General features: G+C 39.5%; 2 protein-coding genes across 2 annotated transcripts in view; one reads left to right on the top strand and one right to left on the bottom strand.

Moving 5' to 3' along the window:
• LOC308641895 (olfactory receptor 5A2-like) overlaps positions 1–22,821 on the top strand; it is a gene marked incomplete at both ends in the record, with an annotated part of 114,313 nt that overhangs the window by 54,372 nt on the left and 37,120 nt on the right.
• Positions 20,501–21,439, bottom strand: LOC308641171 (olfactory receptor 5AN1-like; the record flags this gene model as incomplete). The annotated part of the gene is made up of 1 exon (XM_081279481.1): positions 20,501–21,439. One exon carries the CDS (start codon positions 21,437–21,439, stop codon positions 20,501–20,503), a length of 939 nt encoding a protein of 312 aa, XP_081135607.1.

Genomic DNA, 22,821 nt, shown 5'->3' with positions numbered 1-22,821 from the left:
TGTCTAAAAAGAATACAAAACCATTCTATCTATTTTTATCTTGTATTACTGTGTTATCTCTACTCAGCAGGATTGCAAATTCCTTCTGCTAGTTTTATGTCCCACCACCAAGTACCCTGGAGCAGGCAGCACTGAGTAGGCCCAGTACACATACTAGCATTACCTGCAACAGTTTCTTCCTTTTAACAAATTTATTTATTTCTTCTAATTTGCTATACATGACAGCAGAATGCATTTCAATTCATCTACACATATAGAGCACAAATTTTCATGTCTCTGGTTGTGCACAAAGTAGAATCACACCTTTCGTGTCTTCATACATGTACTTAGGGTAATGATGTCCATCTCATTCCACCGTCTTTCCTTTATATTGCGTTCTGGTGACATGGGAAGCCACACTTAAGTGTCTTATGTGTAACCCACCATACCCAGAAGAGAGTAAGGAAATGGGGACTGTTTTTCTTATTCATGATAAAATTTATCCTGACAATTTAACTTGTTAAAACTTTATAAGCTAAAGAAAAAGAGAGAAAAAAAAACTATGAAGATACTCACTTTTTGGGATCTGTGTTTTGCAGGCGTTCACCATCTGCCAAGACAACCGGAGAAGAAAGCTGACTGATGTAAATTTGAGTTAGAGATGTCACTAGGTGGGTATAGCTAATCAAGATCCTTTCCAGTTCTGACCTCATAGGGACATGGTCAGTTTAATGAAATGTGCTAAGTATAAAATCAGTTAAAATCAGAAATTTTTCTGAATGAGGAAAAATGTACATAAAACAAGGTTAAAGAGGACATTTAGATCAATACTACCTGTGCCTGGAATGGGTATCTCTGACATCTCTGTGGCCCAGGCTCACGTGTCCGACCCTCAAGGTCAACAAAAGTGACAATGGAGAACTATTTGAAGCTTTCAAAAGGTCTAAAGGAATTGTAGACAAATACTCCGTGCTATCATTAAGACTCGGTAAGAAGTCATGAAGTTAAACCATCAATTATTTTATTATTTCAAAAACAGAACCCTGAAGGGTTCTGTTTAAAGAATTGCATTTAAAGAATTCTGGGGCTGAAGAAAATTGGGAAACATAGGCAAGCATGTTTTTTTATCTCAGGAAGTTCCCCTGAAACAAAGTAAAGTATTATTATTGTCCCAAATTTCCATTTCTGACTTTTAAAATCTGTCAGGCTTTATAGACGTAATCTGGTCTGACTGCAGAGGATCCTATTTGGTCCCATTAGACCAGTGAGAAAGCAGAGAGCAACAGAGTTCAAGGTCACATTCTTAAGAATTCAACACTCACCCCTCGCCCCAGAGTAATATCTTAAAGTTTACATTTGGGATTCTTCCTTTCACTGAAGAGCAGGGAAAGAACCCTAAGTGCAGAGTGTGGACATGAGGGAGGCGGAGAGGTGAAGAGTGGGTGAGGCTGATTTCCATCAACCTTGCTCCACTGGGTCCTACTGTGAAACCACAGGCATCTCAAGACAGCTCTAAGTCTTGCCGGCTGACCTTGACCCAGATCCCCGCAAAAGACAGAGTTCTTGTCAGAAGTTGAAACGGACTATTTCTTTTCCTAAGATATTTCTGAGTGGGCCGGCTCCACTCCTCGCTGGGCCACGAACCTGGCCGTCCCCTGGAAGCCAGTGAGATGGCCACACGAGGCCTCCTCTTAAATGTACCACTGAGAGCAGAGGTGAGAGGAGAGATGCCAATTAGCGGGAGAAGACACAGCAGGTCCTTGCTCTCTGGTGTTGGGGTTGCCCGGGAGTTTTTGTCCCTGATGATTTCATGGGTTTGATTCCCAGAACCACAAAATAAGTACATAAATCACAGAAATAAAGGACAGGTTTAAAGTGACATCAGCCAGATGTCTGATTGGAGAACCCTGATGCTCATGCCCCCACCAAAAAGATCCAAAACAAGAAGTCAGCACATTTAGATGCTGCGCTACAGTATAGCCAGGGAGGGCAGAAACCCCAGGGAGTGTGGAGCTCTGGATGGCTACATAGACCAGGGAAAGGAGCATCTTGTCTTTGCTGTCCCATGGCCCCCCTGGGGACCAGCTTGCACCTGGAGGGACTTCTCCCTGTGGAAGTAAACAGGAGGTCCCAGAAGTCCTTGTCACTATCGTCGATACCTGCACTCAGCTCCTGTTGTATTCCCCAGTCCTCACAGCCCCTGAGCCCACCTTAGGGAGTGGATTGGAGGTTCAAAGCCTGTACTAACTACTCCAGAGAAGTAGCCCATGTCGTGTCCCATCCTCTGTGGCCCAAGCTGCTCCTGTGCTGCCCCATCAATAAACTGGACCCATTGTTCCTGAGGCTTTTGGTCACTGCATCCTCTCATCCCTGATGACCTGCCATAGTCATACTACACTCACACGTGGGAGCGTGGCCTCTACCAGCAAAGCCGCTGCCCTAGAAACAGGCTGCCTCAGGCACACTCCATCCCCCCATCCCAGGTGCCCCCGGTAGTCCCACAACTCAGAATCTAAGCCCAGCAAGCCACCATGTCCCCCAGTGCTTCAGTCACCACAGAGCCCTGCCCCTGGGATCCTGAGTCCAACTCAGCAGAGCAGCCACGTCCTGTTGACTCAGCCAATATGCTGCCCTGTCCACAGGAACCTTAAGGCCCAGCCTAGAGCAGCCCTGAACCCAGAGCCTCAGCCAATGTGTTCATCCTTAGGAATCTGATCTTGAGTCCAGTGGATCAACCACATACCTAGCAACTAAGTTCACTCAGTGCCCCGCCATTTAGTGGTTCAATATGCTTAGTTTGCAGGAGCCCAGACCCATGACCAAAGGGAGCAACCACGAACGCAGAGCCAAGGACCGACCTTGACCTCAGAAATCTAACCTGCTATGGTGGTGCTCTGTCTCCACCCCACCAAAGAAACACAACCTTGGCTGAACTGTTCCAACTTGTCCTCTGGACATAACAGCCGATGCTCCACCTCCCTGGCTCTGAACTAGCTTTCTGCAGCCTGAGATCCTCAGGAACCTCTTCACCCTGGGGAGCTGGTCCTTGTTCCGGCACTCCACGGGTCCTTCAGAGCAAGCCATCAGTGTGCTCCATTATTCCGGGTTCTTGTTGCTGATGCTCTTATCTTTGCACACCCCGGGCCACTAACATGTCCGTGATTTCAAAGTCTAGAATCACTACTATGCAATATGCAGTCTCCACTTTAGCACTGTATCCTGTTGGCTCTGGGATTCAAATTGCAGTTGGGCCCTATTTCTTAAGACTCTGAAACACTCCTTCATCCCTAGAGTCATGCCATTATTGAACCATAATCTCCAGGATCAGAATCACAGCTGTACACCTACTTTCAGACCTCTAAGCTACTGGGGAATGCCACAAATCACAGTCCCTGTATTTGAGGGAATGAAGCTGAGCTTGTATTACAAGTATCTCAGTACTTCAGCAAAATCTGACGCCATATCCACAGCTTTCTCTGAGTACCAGTGTCCTGGAAGTTAGCTTCATGGAAGCTGCTTTTGAGCTGTGATAGACAACACAAGGGATCTCCTCAGCTATGTCTATCTCATGGGGGGAATATAGAACAAGAAGACCCCTAAAATCTTGCCACTGAGAGCCCCAACAAACAGCTCTGCTAAAACCACTGCCATCAAACTCCTGTACCTGGGGTACAGGGGTACCCATAGCCATTACTGACCTTGATCCCAGCCGAGAAGGCTCATGGATAATACACCACTGTACCTACCCAGAACCGGTGTCAAGGCACCCTTCCCCATCAATATTCTAGGACTCAAACAGTGAAAGTTTCACTTTAAAAGTCACTATGAATTTGGAAGAGTGAATGTTCCACCAGAGGCAAAGACATCAGTACAGGAATTTAAGAAATATGAAAAAGCAGGAAAAACTCATACCACCAAAAGAATATACTAATTCTCTTACAACTGACCTAAAAGAAAAGGAAACTCATGCACTGCCTGAAAAGGAATTCCAAATACTGATTGTAAGGGAACTAGTAAGATAACAAATGAATACAGGGAGCCCATTTGATGAAATTTAAAAAAATGAGAAATTCAACAAAAAGATAGATAGCATAAGAGAGAAACTAACCCAATTCATAGTGTTGAAAAATTTAATGAATGATATAAAAATATAATAGCTTGAAAGCAGAATATCTCAAGCAGTAGAATGAATTGTACAGAAAGACAGGTCCTTTGAAACAACCCAGTCAAATAAAAATATTAGAAAAAACAATGAAAAAGAACAAAGATGAGTTACAGGACTTATGGGAATCCACTGACTGAACAAATTATCATATCATCGTAGGTCCAGGTGAAGAAAGGCGTGGGAATATTATTTAATGAAATAGTTGCTGAAAACATCCCATATCTTGGAAGAGATAAAGACATCCAAATCCCTGAAATTCAAAGGTCTTCAAACACATTCAGCCCAACCAGTTCCTCACCAAAGCACACTGCAAGCAAAGGGTAAAAGTGTCAAAAAGTAAAATCTACAAATAAGCAAGAGAAAAGTGCCAAGTGACCCAGAAGTAAATCCCCATATAATGATCTGTGGATTTCTCAGCAAATCCTGTTTGTCAAGAGAGAATGGAGTGAGCCACCTCATGTGCTAAAAGAAAAGAAAAAAAAATGCAAGGCCAGAATAGGATGCTTAGTGAAGCTGTCCTTCAGCAATGAAGGAAAACATCTTCCAGAGGAGCAAAAGCTGAGGAAAACTATCAGCACCTGACTTACTTTACAAGAAGTGCTGAAGGGAGTTTTTCAACGGGAAGCAAAAGAATAGTAAGTACTACTATGAAAACAGAGTGGTTGAAAATCCCTAGTGCAGCCAAATACAACGTCTAATTCAAAATACCTCATTACCAGAACAGTGGTGTGTAAATCTTCAGAACTTTAGTAGGAAGGAGTGAAGTCAAAATGGCCAAAAATAACCACAGCGACATTAAGTTGTTGAGAAATAGTATAATATAGGAATATGTAAATGTGACAACAACAACAAAATAAAATTTGAGTAGGAAGGTAAAATCAAGGGTATTTGTATGTAACAAGTTGTGATCAGCTTAAAATAGTCTATTATGATCCTAAGATTTTTTTCTAACCAGAAGATTCTTCATATAAGCCCAATAGAAACCATAAAGCAAAAACTATAGCAGACTCATAAACAAGAAAAAGAAAGGAATTGAGTACTAACAGTTCAGAAAACACAAAGGCAGACAAGAGTGTAATAAAGTAAGAACGGAACTATAAAACAACGAGAAAATGATTTGCAAGCAACAGGATAACATTGAATAATAACATTGAATATAAATGGATAAATACTCTAATCAATAACATAGACTGGCTGAATGAATTCAAAAATCAAGGCCCAATTATATATGGCCTGTGAAAGATCCATTTTAGCTTGAAGGACACACAGAGACTAAAAATGAGAGAATGGAAGATGCTATTCCATGTATACAGTATCCAAAGGAGGACAAGGATGGCTTCCAGTCTAAAACTGTCACAGAGATAAAGAATATTAGTAACAAATATTACTAGACATGAAAGAAGAAACAAGTGGCCGTATATAACAGCAGGAGGCTTTGACAACTTGCTTTCTGTAATAGATCAGTCGGACAGAAAATGAATGTGGAAAACTAGACACAGACTGCATGTTGGACTGATGGAGGTGGCAGCCACGCACAGAACATTCTATCCAATAGCAGCAGAACATGCATTCTTCTCTACCACACAGGAAACATTCTCCAGTACAGACCATATGTTAGGTTGCAAGAGACATCTTAATGAACTCAAGATTATTAAATTATACACAATATGGTATCCAGTCATAGCAATAGAAAACTAGAAGTCATCTGGTAGAAGCAGTTTTGGAAAATTCACAAGCATGTGAAAATTAAAACAATGTGCTCCTGAATAAGCAATGAATCAAAAAGAAATTTTAAAAAAACCCCTTGATACAAATGACAATGGAAACACAATATATCATGGGTTGCAGGAAAACCATTTCCTAGAAGTTCATAGCAATAAATGCCATGTTAAAAAGAAGAAAGTCTTCATAAATTGCCTGACCATATGCCTCAAGGAAGTAAAAATTTAAAAAATGATAAACTAAATACAAAATTAACACAGGGAAGGAGAAAATAAAGATCAGAACAGAAATAAATAGACAGAAAAACCACAGAAGAAAATCAATAGAGTGAAGAATTGGTCTTTGAGAAAACAAAATTAACATTCCCCTCACTAGACTAAGAAAAATACAGAGAAAAAACTTAGATATAAGCAGAAAAGAACGAGGAGACACTACAAAGCACCTCAGAAGTAAATGGGATCACAGCACTAGTGGGAAGAATTTCAATCTAGAGGAAGTGGATAAAATATTAGAAAAATGTAACCTACCAAGATAGAACCAGGAAGAAATGGAAAGTTTGAACAGTCAAATTGAAAAAAAAAAAAAGATAGATAATCGGAGCAGTCATTAAAAATCTTTCAATAAAGACAAGCCTAGAAGCAGATGGCTTCACAGCTGAATTTTACCATTCAATGCAGAATTATTACAGATATTTCTCAAACTCTTCCAAAAAGTGTGACTAGAGGAAATACTGAAAAAAAGAAATTAATGAGGTCAGTATCACCTTGTTAACTAAGCCAGATAAAAACGCCACAACAAAACTACAGGTTAATATCACTGATGCAGAAATCCTCAATAAAATACTAGCAAACTTAATTCAATAGCACATCAGAAAGATTATGATCATGTGGAATTTATTCCTGGTATAAAAAGCTAGATATAACATATGCGGATCAATCAATGGGATGTCTCACAGTAACATAATGAAAGATTAAAAACCACATCACCATCTCAATAGAACAGAAGAACATTCAATATCTTTTCTTGGTAAAGCTGTGAGTAGTTTGGATATAAAAGGAAAGTTCTTCAACATAATAAAAGCCATTTATAAAAACCTCACAGCCAACATCATAATCAGTGGGAACAATTGTTATTTTCCACTAAGATCCAGTACAGGGCAGAGATGCTCACTCTCAGGACTTCTATTCAACCAGACCTTGAAGTACTTGCAAAAGCAATCACACAAGAGAAATAGCTAAAAGGCATGTACATTGAAACTGAAGAAGTAAAATCATCTATATTTGTAGATGGCATGATCTTATATATTGAAAACCCCAAGGATTCCACAAGGGACTCTTAGAACTAATAAATGAATTCAGTAAATAAACAAAAGTTTATAAGGTAAACAAACAAAAGTTAGTAGCATTTTAATGCACAAATAATAATCTACTTCTGAGAAAAAAATTCACTTATGACAGCACAAAAACTTATGAATAAACAATTGAGGAGGTGAAATATTTGTAAAAAAAAGTTTAAAAATGTTGATGAAAGAAATCAATAAAAAACACTAATAAATGGAAAGATATCCAGTGTTCATGGATCAGAAGAATTACACTGTAAAAATGTTTCTATAACCCAAAGAATATAAAGATTTAATGAAATTAATATTAAATCACCAATGTTATTATTCATGGATATACAAAAAAATCTAAAATATCCATGAAACCACACACACACACAAGAATTACTGAGATTGGAAAAAAGTTGGAATCATCACACTTACTGACTTAAAACTATATTGCAAGCAGAGCACACCACCAGCGAGCCATCAAAAGACTAGGGAAAATATTTACAAACCATATCTCCAATAAGGGACAACATTCAAAATTCTTAAAGAACTCTTGTAACCTAATAACAGAAAAACAAATAACACATTTAAATATGGGCAAAGGACCCAAACAGAGATTTCACAAAAAGAAGACATAAAAAATAGCCAAGTGGTAGAGATCAAGTTGTTCAAGATCACTAATCATCAGGGAAACGCAAATTAAAATCACTGTAGGATATCATCTCCTATATGTTAGGGTGCTACCTATCACCAAAAAAGGAGAAGAAATAACAGAAGCTGGAAAGAATGTTGATAAAGGAAAAAAGCACTTGTACACTATTCATGGGAGTGTAGATTGGTGTAGCCATTTCAGAAGACAGGAGAGAGGTTCCCAAAAGAACTAAAATTAGAGCTACCATATGACCCAGCAGCCCTCTGCTGGGGCCATCCTCAGAGCAGATGAAATCACCAGCTTGTAAAGTCATCTGCGCTTCCATGTTCCTTATTCTCCATAGCCAAGACATGGAAAGAATGTACATTATCCCACAGTTTCTGCTGTAAGCTTTAAATAGGTACAGTAATTTATTTATCTGATAAAAAGAAGTAAGATTGGTGAAGAAAACGGCAGGTGGTGTGACAACCTGGGCGCGTGTCATTTCTGTACCTATAATACTTATCAGCACCTCTGTTTTCAAAAACACAACCACCAATTAGGGTTTTATCTACCAGGATTCTATTCATGGAAACTGGCTTTTAAGACTGTTTTAGCTGGGCGTGGTTGCACATGCCTATGATCCCAGCAACTAGGGGTAGGGGTTGACGCAGGAGGATGGTGAGTTCAAAGCCAGCCTCAGCAAAGTAGCGAGGCCCTAAGAAATTTAGTGAGACCCTATCTCAAAATAAAACATAAAAAGGGGATTGCTTCAGTGGCAAAGTGTCCCTGGGTAAAATCTCCAATACAAAAAGATAAAAAGAAAACCACACAGCACAAACAAAACAAACAAACAAACAAAAAAACAACTGTGTTTAGTGTGGGTCTCAGATGGCACAACAATTCCAGGAAATAAGGAAGCCTGGTTCATACATTTCTCTATGTAGCTCCAAAAGATCGAAAGGTCTAACATATTCTTATCACCTGATTCCTTTTAGAGACCATCCTCACTGTTACTGTTGCTGAGATAAAGATGCCACTTTCTTTATGACCCTCGTGAGGGCCTCTTGGATCTCCTTGTTCCTCAGACTATAGATCAGAGGGTTCAACATGGGGATGAGGATGACACTGAAGACTGACAGCACCTTGTGCTGCTTTGTGCTGTGGCTAGAGTGTGGTGCGTGTACACAGAGAGGGCTGTACCATGGAAGAGCGTCACTGTTGCCAGGTGGGAGGCACAGGTATTGAGGGCCTTGGCACAGCCTTTGAATGGGGATATTCAGGATGGAGGCTGCGATGAAGCCACAGGACAACAGGATGAGACGGAAAGAACCAAACCTACAGAAACCATGAAGCAGCTTAGTGATGGACGTAACAGAAACCGATTCTAGAAAGTCCCCTGAGGAGTTAGATAAGACGAGGTGGAAAGAACCACTATGTGCTCTGTTCCCTGCAGGGCGTTACTCTGAGATAAACTGCCTAAAATGGACGAATCTTGAATTTCTTGGTTTCTTTTGGATCCCTGGACTTTGCACCCAGGAAGGTCAACACTTAGACTTTTGCACGCACTTGTTTGGGATTCTCAATTACCCAGAAGCTCACTGTGGTTCATAGGTTAATAACTCATGCTGCGAGGGAGCATGTCTGGAGCTCATGTAAGGGTAGTGTGCTTAGGGGAAGGCTTGGATTAGGAAACTGAGGCAGCATTTTGAGAAATTCTTTTCCCTTTTTTACCCAGGAGCCAATCTATGGAAGGTAAAGCACCAGGTCTTCCGACCAAGTGGTAACTAACTGAAAGAATACTTCTCCACGGGACATCTCTTCCAGATGCTATGGCTATCATGCTGTCTAAATAGTAGAAACCCCTAAACCAAACACATTTTCATTTGGATTAACTCAAGTTAGGAAGAAAATCATAGGAATCCTTGAAAGGCAAAAATTAGCTGTCAAACAGCCTGAGTGTGTGCCTAAGGTGATAAGTGAAAACCTTGGGCATTCACTTTGAGAAAGATTGTGAAATGTCTGGAATAAATCATGTCTATGAAATAACACTGTTTTTTCATTACCTGACACTGAAAATGTCTTCCTTCTCCCCATTTTCCAGTCTCCTAGTTTCTAACAGTGAATAAAAACAGTAAAACTCCAAAGAAAAATAAGGCTATGCCCAGAGAAGTTAGAACAAATCGTGTTCCCAGAATTAGTTCAGTTATTGTTTCCTGAAATACCATTTTGAAGAGTATTTGGGAGTATGAGGTGATTAATTGGAAAAGAAGGTCAAGGTGCTTGTCATTGATATGGAAGGGGTAACGATAGCATAAGGCTAATGCATTTGCCACCCCAGGCTGAGAGGTGGTTCTGTCCATAATGAGACTAAACAGAGAATTTTGTGGAAAAGTGCAAAAAAAATTCTATTCATTATCTTTTTCATTATCATCACCACCACCCATTGGGCAGCTCTAATCACATTCTGATTCTCTCCATCTACTCATGAAAACTTGCAGAACTTTCTCTATTTCCCGTTGATGCAAACTTAGGCCTTGTGTTGTTTGTTAAATGTGGTGCTATCATTCACAGAATTGCTCCTATGCTTCTATTATGTAGCTCTTGACTCTCAATTAAATGTTTGTTGGGTCTTCTTGCTCTATTCTCCATAGCACTGAAATACCCATTATTTGTATTTCTGGTCTGTGTTCTGTTTAATTTTATGTGTCCCTACTTCAATAAATTCATTATATCATAAGTTGAGTTATTTGCTTATTTAACTCATCCATGGAATTGTAAATTTCATCATAATATTTTGTTTTCTCTTTGAAAGGTTCCATTCTATTCTTTTCCCAAATATTCAATTCTGATCATCTCTTATTCTTTTATCATGCTGTTAATAGTATCATTTATTTTACAGATATTAAACAAACTTATTTAAATTATTATTGAAGGATTTAAAACATCCAACAATTTAAACATGTTAATAATTTAAAGTCTGACCTAATGATTTAATTGTGTAGTTTTACTTGCCGAATTCTATCTTAATGTCATTGCTGATTCTTGTTCAAGGTGCCCTGCTTACTTGTGTGTTGAGTGGATTTTGATCAGAAGTTCATGTTCTTATGAACTTTATCTTCAGGACTCATTGAGGCTTCAGTTTATTTAATGTGTTCCTCCAGAAATGAAACGTACTAATTCTGTCAAGTTTCTTGGAGGAAATATCAACCAAGATTCTTTCTAAAAATAAATTGTGTCTTGTGCTTCTCAGGACCTCCATAGTGATAAGATGTGGTTACATGTCTAAATAAGTAGATGCCTGAGGTTAAGAACTTGGGACTTTCTTTCTTTCTTTCTTTTTTTTTTTAACTTTTTATCAATAGATAAGACTGAGAAATATCTCAGTCTAAATCTGAGGGCGTTGTGCACATCACTAATTTTGTGGTGCAGGTTTTCCCCCAGAGATTATCATCTTTAGGGTGTATCTGCTTCAGTGTCATGAGATCATCAGGCCTCCAACTGCACAGACTAAATTCTTCTACTTTTCACACACATGTCCATGAAAAACCAGGCTTTAGGCCACTAAGTTTAGTAGATTCTCCTGAGAAAATGCTCACCCCAGTCTACTAACCTCTAAGTTCTGTACTTTCTTGTCTAAGTCCAGGAATTTATTTGCTTTCTCACTGACTGAACCATAAAAAAAAAAAGGCATATTAGATTTATGCATTTTGTGAATGTAAAAATCCATCATATTCCCAGAAACATGCGTTAAGCAATATATTTTGAAAGTTTTTGTTATTTCAGCATAGGATTGGCCAGTTTTTTTAAAAAATTATAAGCACTTTGATTTGTTTATGTTTGTTTTCTCTCTGTCTTTCTGTACAGGGAACAACCTTGCTTCTCCCCTTGAACTTTAGAACTCTAGGTTCTCTGGACAATGCACCCAGAACTTGCAACAGTTTTTTAAGTCTTTGGCCACAGAAAATTACACCATTGCCCCCCCCCTTTGATCCCACCTTACATATTTCTCTTTGACTTATCTCCTATTGGTTCAGCCTTTCTGGAGAACCCTGACAATATATCAATCAATCAGTGTGGAAAGAAACCATTTTTAGCAGCTGGGACTATGCGTCTTGTACTTGCCTGATCTTGACAGTGAGAACTTCATCAAAATTTTCATAATAGTGGGGCTGGAGATGTGGCTCAAGCGGTAGCACGCTCGCCTGGCATGCGTGTGGCCCGGGTTCGATCCTCAGCACCACATACCAACAAAGATGTTGTGTCCGCCAAGAACTAAAAAATAAATAATAAAAAAATTTTCATAATAGGTGCTTCACCGAGCTCTCACTCTAATCCTGACCCTGAATCTTAGGACAGAAATGAAGGTCTCAGTTGATAGTTTCAGATGGTGGTGAAATGGTTTCTTTATGTGGGCCCTGGGCATTAGCAAACTACTCCCTTAGCAGGAAAATCATATTCCAGGCAGTCACCTGGGAGGAAGTAAGCTGGCTTGTGCTACCTTCAGGGCCCTGGAGGCCAAGGGGGAAGTGGCTGGCAGTGGACCTGTGTGGGTAGGCACGGCTTATGGAAACGAGACCTTACTGTTTGCACTTACACATCAACACAACATTTCTGTGTTTCCCGTAAAAATCTTGGTAAATTAATAATCTTTAATAAAGACTCAATATCAACAATCCCTTTTGGAAATTGGGGATAAAGTTAGAAGGGTGAAAATTTTTTTAAAAAGCAGGGCAGCAACCCAGAACACAATTTCTGATTGTGATTGCAATGACAAACTGCAATGACCTGGAGAACATACTAGCATTTCTTGCAACCCCTCAGGGGTATTTTCCTAGACCCATCAAGGGGAACCTAGGAAAATACTGGATTTATGTAATCATGCACAATGGGAGTTTGTATTATTAGATTTTAATAGAGAAATCATAACCTCATTCATGTGTACCTAAAAGGAATAAATTTAAAAAGTGGAAAAAAGAAAAATTATAACCTCAGATCTCAGAGTGACATGAGTTAATTCTGCCAGTGAATTTTGTCTCATACATGTGGAAGTGAGAACAAAGACCTGAGTTATATTAACAATACTCAAAATTTGATTAGAAAGCTGAATGAAGCAGTAGAACGGACCAGACATAACTTCTGTATGTTCATATATGAATAAAAGAGCAGTGAAACTCCACATCGTGTTCCACCACAAGAATGGGATCCTAATTAGAATAAGTTATATTCCATGTATGTATAATATGTCGAAATACACGCTACTGTCATGAAGATCTAAAAGAAACACATTAAAAAAGGAATCTGAAGGGTGAGTGATTTTAACTAAACTGTGAATGACTATCAAATAGCAGATCACACAGATATTAGCATCAGGGAAATGAGGCATTTTAAATAACTTGGAATGTGACCGTGGATATAGAATAGTTCTAATTTGTACAAGTAATCCCTACCGAAACACTAGAAAAGGAATCATGGTACCTTTTACTGGCTACTAAGAAAATGACAGTTGCACTTACTATGTTCCAAATGGTTATTAACTCAACCTTAACCATCAAAACCAAATAGGTTCCTTCTAGTTCTGGTTAGAAAGAAAACATGGAACTTGATATGCTTAGGCAGGAAAACACACTAGGTGAAGAGTAGCTCTGGTGCCAGAGTGCTTAATTTTGATACTTGGCTTTGCCACTAACTGGGGAGGTGGTCTTGGGCAGACCACTTAATACCTCTGTGTCTTCAGGGTTCACATCTATGAAATCAACATAAAAATCAGCACCCAGCCTTTTAGTATTGAGTTATTATTGTAGAGTGCTCATAATGTCCATGCTTTTCAGCTCTAGGTGGCTGATAATTCTTAATTGGATCTTGAGGGGCCCATAGAAGAATGCAAAAGGGGAACCTGCTAAGAAAATTTCCCACTTTCTTCATCCAACACTCTTGAGAATAATTAATGGAAAATGTTGTCTTTTGCTAATTGCTTCTCTCTTCTCATTGGACTCTAAGGACTCCTTTAGGAGACTCCCTGGCTAGAAACTTGCCTTCTGCTTTTTGCTCTCCTGAGGGCCCAGGGCAAGGCTGAGATACAGGACAGGGACAATCCAGCAGTGTTGGCCATGGGCCCATATTGTTTCCAGGCAGAGATTGTGAAGAACACCTTTGCAAGTGACATGGGCGGGGGCATTAAGATGCTTGGGACAGGCACCGGCTTCTGTTGCATGCGTTCAACAGGCTGCACCAAAGGAAGACAAGCTCACAAAACAGTTTGTAAGCAAGAATGAAAGAAAATACAGAAAGCATTGAGGAATCTAGGGACTTGGGAAGTTAGAAAAGAAAGCTGATCTTCATCTCTAATGGAAACAGATAAAAATGAAAGTAACTGTGATCAGAAAAGCCCATTATAACTCAGTCTGGAAGCAACAGCCAACTCCAGGCTGTGGTCAAATATGGTCATTGCAGTATATTAGTAAAACTTCCATGATGCTCAGGTATCTCTTCAAATTGACAAAATGTTTCATAGAATGTAAGTTTTTAAAGAGTTCAACTTTCTGAAGTGTTCTGATAGTCTTCAGGTACTTGAAATTAAAGAGAGCAAGCAAGATCAAAAGAAATAGAGAACTTATCTCTGTATATAGATATATCTCTATGACAGAGAGAGAGAGAAAAGAGGGAGGAACAGAGAGATAAGAGATATTAGGAAAAGATTCTGAATATGGCTATTGATCTGTAGGACTGACTTGTTTAAGTAGATAAGAAAACAACTATTAAATCAGGATGCACAAAAATTTCCCTGTGTTAGACTGGAACAAATCCTTGGTTCATCAGTCTTCAATGACCAATGAGCAGACTCAGCTTCTCAGATGTAGAGATTCTTCAATTTCTGCTTCAAATGTGGCCGGGGTGGATAAATGTCAAAGTAAAAGCTCTACAGGAGGTGTAGCTAAGTGGTATGGAAAGTAAGAAGCTATGGAGAATGAAAAGTCTCTAATCACCCAATCATCTGCACCCCTGATGTGGGCGGTTCCTTATACAATCTGCAGGGTAGACTTTTGGCATTGTTATGGACCACTGAGTGCTACATGTCTTCAGTCTTTCACTTGCTAAAGAGAAGTTTTATTGTCATCATTCTATTCATGTTCCACATTGACTAATGAGTGTGTGGAAGACAAATAAATTGTCTTTTAGTTTACAGTTCTCCAAACCAAGAAGTACTACAGAGGTATCACCAAGAGACTGCTAAAAAATCCCTCAAAGATCCTGACCCCAGAGCGTGAAGCAGTGCTGGAAAGGAGTTTGGACAGTCTCCTTTATAGAGGACATGAGTAGAGTCTTTGTGCCTCTGGGAGTAGGAAGAGACAACTAGTATGTGATTAGAAGGACAGATGGGAGTAGGTTGTACTACTGTTCCTCCATATTTACCTTCTTCTCTTGTCAGAATTATAATTTTTAAATTCTCAGAATAACTTTTGACTGTGAGATATTTTTGACCAATGGAATAAGAGCAGAGATATTATGTAGGTTATAGGTAAAAGACTTAAGAAATAGTTTACACTTTGCCATGTGTGTTTTGCCCCTTTGTCACTGAGATGGGTCTTGTTGATGGTAGTGGTTGTTCTATTAGGGGTGGTATTGGAGTTGAATGGAGTAACTGACCCTTGATGGAATGTAGTGAAAGAAATAAACTTTTGTTTTTTGAACTACTATTTTCTTGGTTTGCTGCAGCAGAATAAAGCTTATATAATAATAATATAAAGCTTATATAATGATGATAATAATAATAATAAATAAATAATAATGTATCAGACTATATTAACTAAGCCTCGATGCCTACATAATTGGAAGTAAAAATCTGATTCTCTAGATTCATAAAAAGCTAAAGATCATAAATTTTGAGTACTAAGTATTTATTTTTTAAATAATAAGTTGTGCCAATGAAAGTCTATCCAAAAATTAATCAATTATTGTACCAATAAAAATCTAACCAAAAATTAACCAATTGTTGTTGGAAATTTTATATGACTATCTACCAAGAATATTTTTGGTAGGAAAGGATAATTTACTTTTGGTAGGTAAGAATATACAAATGGAACTTCATGATGTCCTCTTTTGTCCTAAGCTTGGATGTATCAAGGAATGTAAGTAAATAGATTCCCAACAAATCCAGAGGGGATATTTACAGCAAGTTTATCATCATCTGGGATATAGAAAGGGTCTTTAATATATTCTCACCTAAAAACATAGCAGGAGGTTTTTTTTTGCTATCACCCAAATTCTTCTGGTTCACATCAGAGTACATCTTTTAAGTAAATTAAAAATAAATTATTGAATAAAATTCATTGCAAAAATATAGAAAAGATAGGAAGGTATTATTTCCCCTTAAACTTAAGGACAATTATTTTTTAATATCCAGACTTTGTTTGTGTACCCAAAGCCACTGGAACTGTGTCTACCCACAGCCAATGTCATACTTGCTGGTAAAAGTTGAAAGCTTTTCTTCTGATCAGGAATAAGACAGGATGCATGCCCACTGTTAGTATTTGGATATGAGGTGTCCTCCATCGACCCATGGATTGAAGGCTTGGTCCCCAGTGCAGCAATATTTAGAAGTGGGGCTCTTGGGAAATGATGGTATCATGAGGGCTCCGACCTCCTCAGTAGATTAAACATTAGAGGGAATTATTGGAAACTGTAGGAAATGGGACCCGGTTGAAGAAAATGTCCCTGGCGTGTGCCCCTGTGGACTGTCTCTCGTACGTGGCCCCTTTCTCTCTTTCTCTGTTTCCTGGATGCCCTGATCCAGGAGTGATGTTTCCCATTCTGTCATGATGTTCTGCCTCATCTTAGACCAAAAGTTACGGAAGAATCAGGCAACAGAATAGTATTCATTCATAAAGAAGAATGAAATCCTGAAATTTGCAGCAAAATGGTTGGAACTGAAGAAAAACTCAGAAAGACAAATACTATGTGTTGTCTCTCATATATGGAAGCTACCATGATCACAGTACAGTAGAGTGACGTCTATGCAATGACTCACAGAAATTTCCCCCAATGTTCTTACGTAGGAGACTTAAAAATCACAAACTATTCAAAGGTCCAACAGCAGGTAAATGGGTGAGCTCACAGTAGTTGTGTATATGCAATGGAATATTACTCTGTCATTAAATGGAAGGAACGGCTGAGGAACTCAAGTTCTCGGATGAATCTCAGAAATATAATGAGTGAAACGAGAAATAATGAGGACACGCTGTTTGAGTCCATTTGAAAATCGAAAGAAAGCCAACTTCTTACAGAGTGACAGAAAGCGGATTGATAACTCCTAAAACTAGGGATGAAGAGAGAAACTGGTGGAATAAGACAATAGTTTTTTTTTGTTTTTTTTTTTTTTGCGGGGGGCAGGGAGGTCAGGGAGGTGAGGTACTGGAGATAACTCAGGGGTGCTTAACCACTAAGCTACATCCCCAGCCCTTTTATTTTTTTATTTTGTGACAGAGTCTTGATAAGTTGTTTAGGGTCTCACTAAGTTGCTGAAGCAGGTCTCAAACTTTTGATCCTCCTGTCTCAGACTCCCAAGTGCTGGGGTCACAGGCGTGCACCACCACATCGGACAAAAGGGGGGAGTTTGATGAGAACAAAATGTTGTATATCTTCATTGCTGATGTGTGCAAATGGGAGAACAAATTAATCAACTGCACACTCAAGGCTGATTTATTTTATTGGGTATAATTGTGTGTAATATAATTGTACATAAATTTATATTATTTTTAATTTTTAAGATGGATTTCAAAATTTGACTACACTTCTCCCTTTATAACACTGGTTAAGATCTTTAAGGCAGAGATTCATAAAACGTGTTGGTGAGATTTATTTCACATTTGACTTATTTTTACAGTTTGATTCATACAAAGCCACAAAGACCCCAAATAGACAAAATGATATGTAAAAAAGCAATTTTAAGCCGGAGGCATCACAATACCTGACCTTAAATAGACACCACTATAGTGAAAAAAATATCATGATACTGGTCTAAAAACTGACATATTGACCAAATGAACAGAACAAAGAGCCCAGAAGTAAATCTGTACATTTATAGTCAACAGATTTCCAACCAAAGTGTGGAGAACACACAACGGGGAATGGTAAGTCTTCGATAAACGGCGCTGAAAAAACTGGATATTCACGTGCAGAAGAAATAAGCAAAGTGAATGTTTGTCTCTTACCATATCCATTACCTTAGTCTAGAAAAGGATTTAATTGATAAAACCCCAAAAGCATGTGCAACAAAAGCAATATTCAACAAAAAAGAACATCAAACTAAAAAGCTTCTTCATGACACAGAAAACCATCAACAGAGTGAATACAACCCACAGAATGGGAGAATATACTTGCAAACTATATATCTGCTAAAGGGTCAATGTCCAAAATATATAAACAGCAAACACAGTAGAAAAAGTAACACGGAGACAAACTTAACAATGGGCCCTGTGGACAGCGGGAAATAAATCTTTGCTTTGAACACTGGCCTCGTACAGCTAGACTGCCCTTTGGGGTTTCTGGCAGTGCTGAAAGACACGCCCATTTGCAGGTAGCTGCTGTTAATGAGGCAGATTACGTGCCTGCATGGGATTTATGGGTTCAATAGCTTTGAATTCAGATGCTGCTGCCCTGGAGTGAAAGAAATATGGACTTAACAGCCTGGAGGCACCAGTTGTTCTGAGCAAGAAGATATTGTGCAAATAGAGAAGCCCCATTAGCCTGATCCTGCAGCCTCTGTTTACCTTGCAGAATGCTTTCTGACAATAAATCCCTTTGATGTGCTTCCCTTTAAATAAAGGATTCGCAAGCTTTTTCCTTTGTTAGACCTTCAACTCATCAGGTCTGACCCCCCCCCCCCAACCCATGCCCTTCATTTGAAACTATTTTCTGTGTCTTTTGTCTTTATTTCTAAATATTTCTTCAAACTTTAATATCCCAGGCAGTGCACCCCCCATTCACTTTACTAATCCCTGGCTGCACAGGACACAGCACGAGGCCCTAAACCAGAGTAGATAGTTCTCAAAAGAAGACATGAAAAGGCTGATGGGTATGGGGTGTGTGTGCCTAACATCACTAATTCTCAAGGAAATTCAAATCAAAACCATAATGAGATCACATCTCTCCAGTTAGAAGAGCCATTAGAAACAAAGGAAAGACAAGTGTTGGTGAGGAGGTGGAGCAAAGAGATCTTCTATATGCTGTTGGTGGGAATGCAAATTATTATGAAAAATAGTAAAAACTTCCTCAATAAATTAAACAGAATACCCACATGTTCTAGAAATACCACTACTGGACATATAGCTAAAGGAAATGAAATTGGTATGTCAAAAAGACATTTACAAAAAAAAATTGACATAAAAAAAGAGACATTTCCATTCCACCGGTATTTTGTCACTATTTGAAACAGCACAATTATCTAGAATAAAAATCATAATAAACTTTGGCAAGGATGTGGGGAGAAGGAACACTCATACATTGTTGGTAGGACTGAAAATTAGTGCAATTCCTCTGGACAGAAGTACAAAGATTCCTCAAAAACTAGAAATGGAACCACCATTTGATCCAATTATATAATCCTTTGGTACATATCCAAAGGATTTAAAATCAGCACACTACAGTGACGCAGTCACATCAATATTTATAGCAGCTCAATTTGCAAAAGTCAAGCTATGGAACCAACCTAGGTGCCTTCAACAGGTAAATGGATAAAGAAAATGTGGTATATATACCCAATGGAATGTTACTCAGCCATGAGAAAGAATGACTATGGCATATGCCAGCAAATGGTTGGAAATGGAGACTATTGTGCTAAATTAAATGTCTGCCCTAAAAAGTAAAAGGTTGAATATTTTCTCTAATATGTGGAAGCTAGACCAAAATGGTGGTGGAGGTGGAGAAAAGGGGAAAAATTATATGAATATAGAAAAGAGATTAGTGAAGTAGAGGAAGGGGATTGGGAAGGAGGGACAGGACAAGGAAAGAACAATGGGATGAATCTGACCTCCCAATTACCCTGATTTGAGCATGACACAGTGTGTGCAGATTTTAAAACACCATGTTAAAAAAACCATGTTGTACTCCATACATATGTGCACATATTATGTTGAAAATCCAAAATTACAGCTAAAAATTGATTCAATATTATGTAAAAATTCTCATTTGAAACCTAACCCATGTACATCACCATTGAAGGCCTTATGATCCTTTAGAAACAGACATATACATTTTAATACATTTTAAAAGAGCAGTGCTTCTAAGCACATTCTTAAGCTTGCAAGGGCTCCAGCATGTCCTTTAGTCACATTGGACTGTGGTGTTGGCATGCTGTGAACTTTACAATCTCCCAGAGCTTCTACAATTCCCCTTTCTCTCAACCCTTTTCAACTGTAAACTTGAGGATGATTTGACAAAAATCTCCAAATATCTTTCCACTTCAGTCTTTACCTAAAACAGAATGATCCATATGACTCTCATCAGAATTGAGAGAATCGAACAAGAACTCCAAAGATGATATGTAAAGGCAGTGTGGCCTGCTTATATCAATCTATCCAAGTATGCACAATCTGACATAAACAATTTTGTGGGTGTCTGGGGATGTCGTCTGTGAGAATTTATGCTTTCATTGAATTTGACCTCAGGACCTGTGTCCTCAGCAGTAGCCTATCTTTTTCGGCAGCCTCTTCAAGGCGTCCTTGATTTCTTTGTTCCTCAGACTGTAAATCAAGGGATTCAGCATGGGAATCACCACAGTGTAGAAGACGGAGGCAAATCTGTCAAAGTTGGAGGAACCACCAGAACTCGAACTCAAATAGACAAAGATGCTTGATGTGTAGAAGAGGGAGACCGCGGTGAGGTGAGAAGCGCAGGTGTTGAACGCCTTGGACCTGCCTTTGGCAGAGGTGATCCTCATGATGGACATGACAATATAGCCATAGGATATCATGATCAGTAGGACATTGGCTATCCCAAAGAGCATTGTTAGTATAGCAGTCAGGACTTGCACGAAGAAGGTGTCAGTGCAGGAGAGTTTCAACAGTTGGGGCATGTCACAGAAGAAGTGGCTGATGACGTTAGGCCCACAGAAGTGGAGCTGAAGCAGAGAGCATATTTGGGAAAAAGAACCTGTGAGTCCGGCTGTGTAAGTTCCCAGCACCATGCGAGCACAGAGGGAGGGTGACATGATGGAAGAGTAGAGCAGAGGGCTACAAATGGCAGCGTACCGGTCGTAAGCCATGGCGGTCATGAGACAGGATTCGCTCAGCCCCATGGTTGAGAAGAAGAAGTACTGAACAATGCAGCCCACAAAGCTGATGGTTTGCTGCTCCTGGAAGAAGTTGGACAGCATCTTGGGGACTGTGGAGGTGACGTAGCAGAGATCGATGAATGACAGATTGCTGAGGAAGAAGTACATGGGAGTGTGGAGGTGGGAATCCATCCTTATTAAAACAATGAGGGACAGGTTCCAGGTCAAGGTCACCATGTAGGTCAGCAGGAACATCACAAAGAGCACTGCTGTGATTCTGGGGAAATCTGAGAATCCCAGGAGGATGAACTGGGTGATCTCTGTGACATTTCTTCCCCCAGTCATTGCCTCCGTGCTCCTGGTATGAGAAAGGGGATAAGAGAATGTGGGGGTGACTCAGGAGGAAGCACAGCATTACCATTTTCATAGGTATCCGCCTTTTCCTCCAGTGAGTGCTGGGGAAGGGGACATGCTTCCCCATCCTTCTGGGAAAGGCTTCAGCTTTTCTTCTCACATTGTCAACAAGAACTGTTCAGTATTTCAGGTTTCCAAGTAATTCATGGAGTTCACGAGAATTAAAAAAAGATATTTAGAAATTTCACTGGCAATGTCCACAAAAGTGCCCTCCAAAGTCTGTGATGGACAAGTATGAGGTAGAGACCACTGATTGGAATAAAAGATTTTCAAAATCCCTCTGATAATGCATTATACAACTACTGCTCCATAATCCTGAAAGCATAAGTGCTATCTTTCCAAAACAAGGTGAGACAGCGTTCTGTCCCGAATTGTCATTTTGTTAGATTTTTAAAAAAAATTTTCTTCTTCTACCCCTAAGAAAAATCTTTACCCTTCCCACCAGCTGGCTGGGCTGGTGAGATGAGTTGGTTCAAAGGAGCTGGATGCAGCAATAAACTGAGAAAAATTCGAAGAAACCATGCAAAACAAGAACATGAGTTTCTAAGAACGAGGGCAGGAGCTTAAGGGTCAGCTCCACGCTGGGCAATGCTGGATAGGGAGCAAGAGAGAGGGCACCCAGAACCCCTCTATTTATTAGGGAAAAGACATTCAATAGAATATTCCACCCAAATAAGGCAAGAGATAGGGTTTTGAAAGGTGGAGTCTTGCTTTGTGATGTTTTATGGTCATCAGATTAATTGACATCTTGGAATGTCACACCCATATCAGGTGCTGCGTGGGATCACAAGCAGAGCGAGAGGAAAGCCACACTCATGTCACAAAGCCCAATCAGTGCGCAATGCCACGGTCCCCTCATATTCTCAAATGTGCATAGCTCACACACGCAGCCCATGGATGGCTTGCAACATACCCTGTTATAAGAAGTTATGAAAGTTTTCCTATGAATACATTTAATGCAATATCCTAACTGGCCTGGAACATAATATCATAATTTATACTTCTGATATGCTTTGTTGGGGAAGAAGCATGCGGGTCCCGAAATGTTATTTAAGAAACCCTCCTGGGCAGCCTTCACACGTGCTCCAAGGAGGAGAGCACAGAGCACTCTGGCCCCAAAGACTGTCTCAATTTTAGGGAATTTTGCCTCTTGGGAAGCAGAATCATAATATGCCCAAGGGAGGGACATTCACAGCATTGATGAGTCCTCCAAATATTTCTACATTTCTGGACCCAATTTGTTTTTTTATAATCCCGCTCATGTGTGTGTCTCAGGTGTCTCATGCATACAGAGAACTAATGATGCTTACCAC

The sequence above is a fragment of the Spermophilus citellus genome, assembly GCF_964194105.1.
Source record: "Spermophilus citellus genome assembly, chromosome: 2".
In the NCBI taxonomy this organism is placed as follows: Eukaryota; Metazoa; Chordata; class Mammalia; order Rodentia; family Sciuridae; genus Spermophilus; species Spermophilus citellus.
This window is presented reverse-complemented; position numbering and strand designations above follow the sequence as displayed.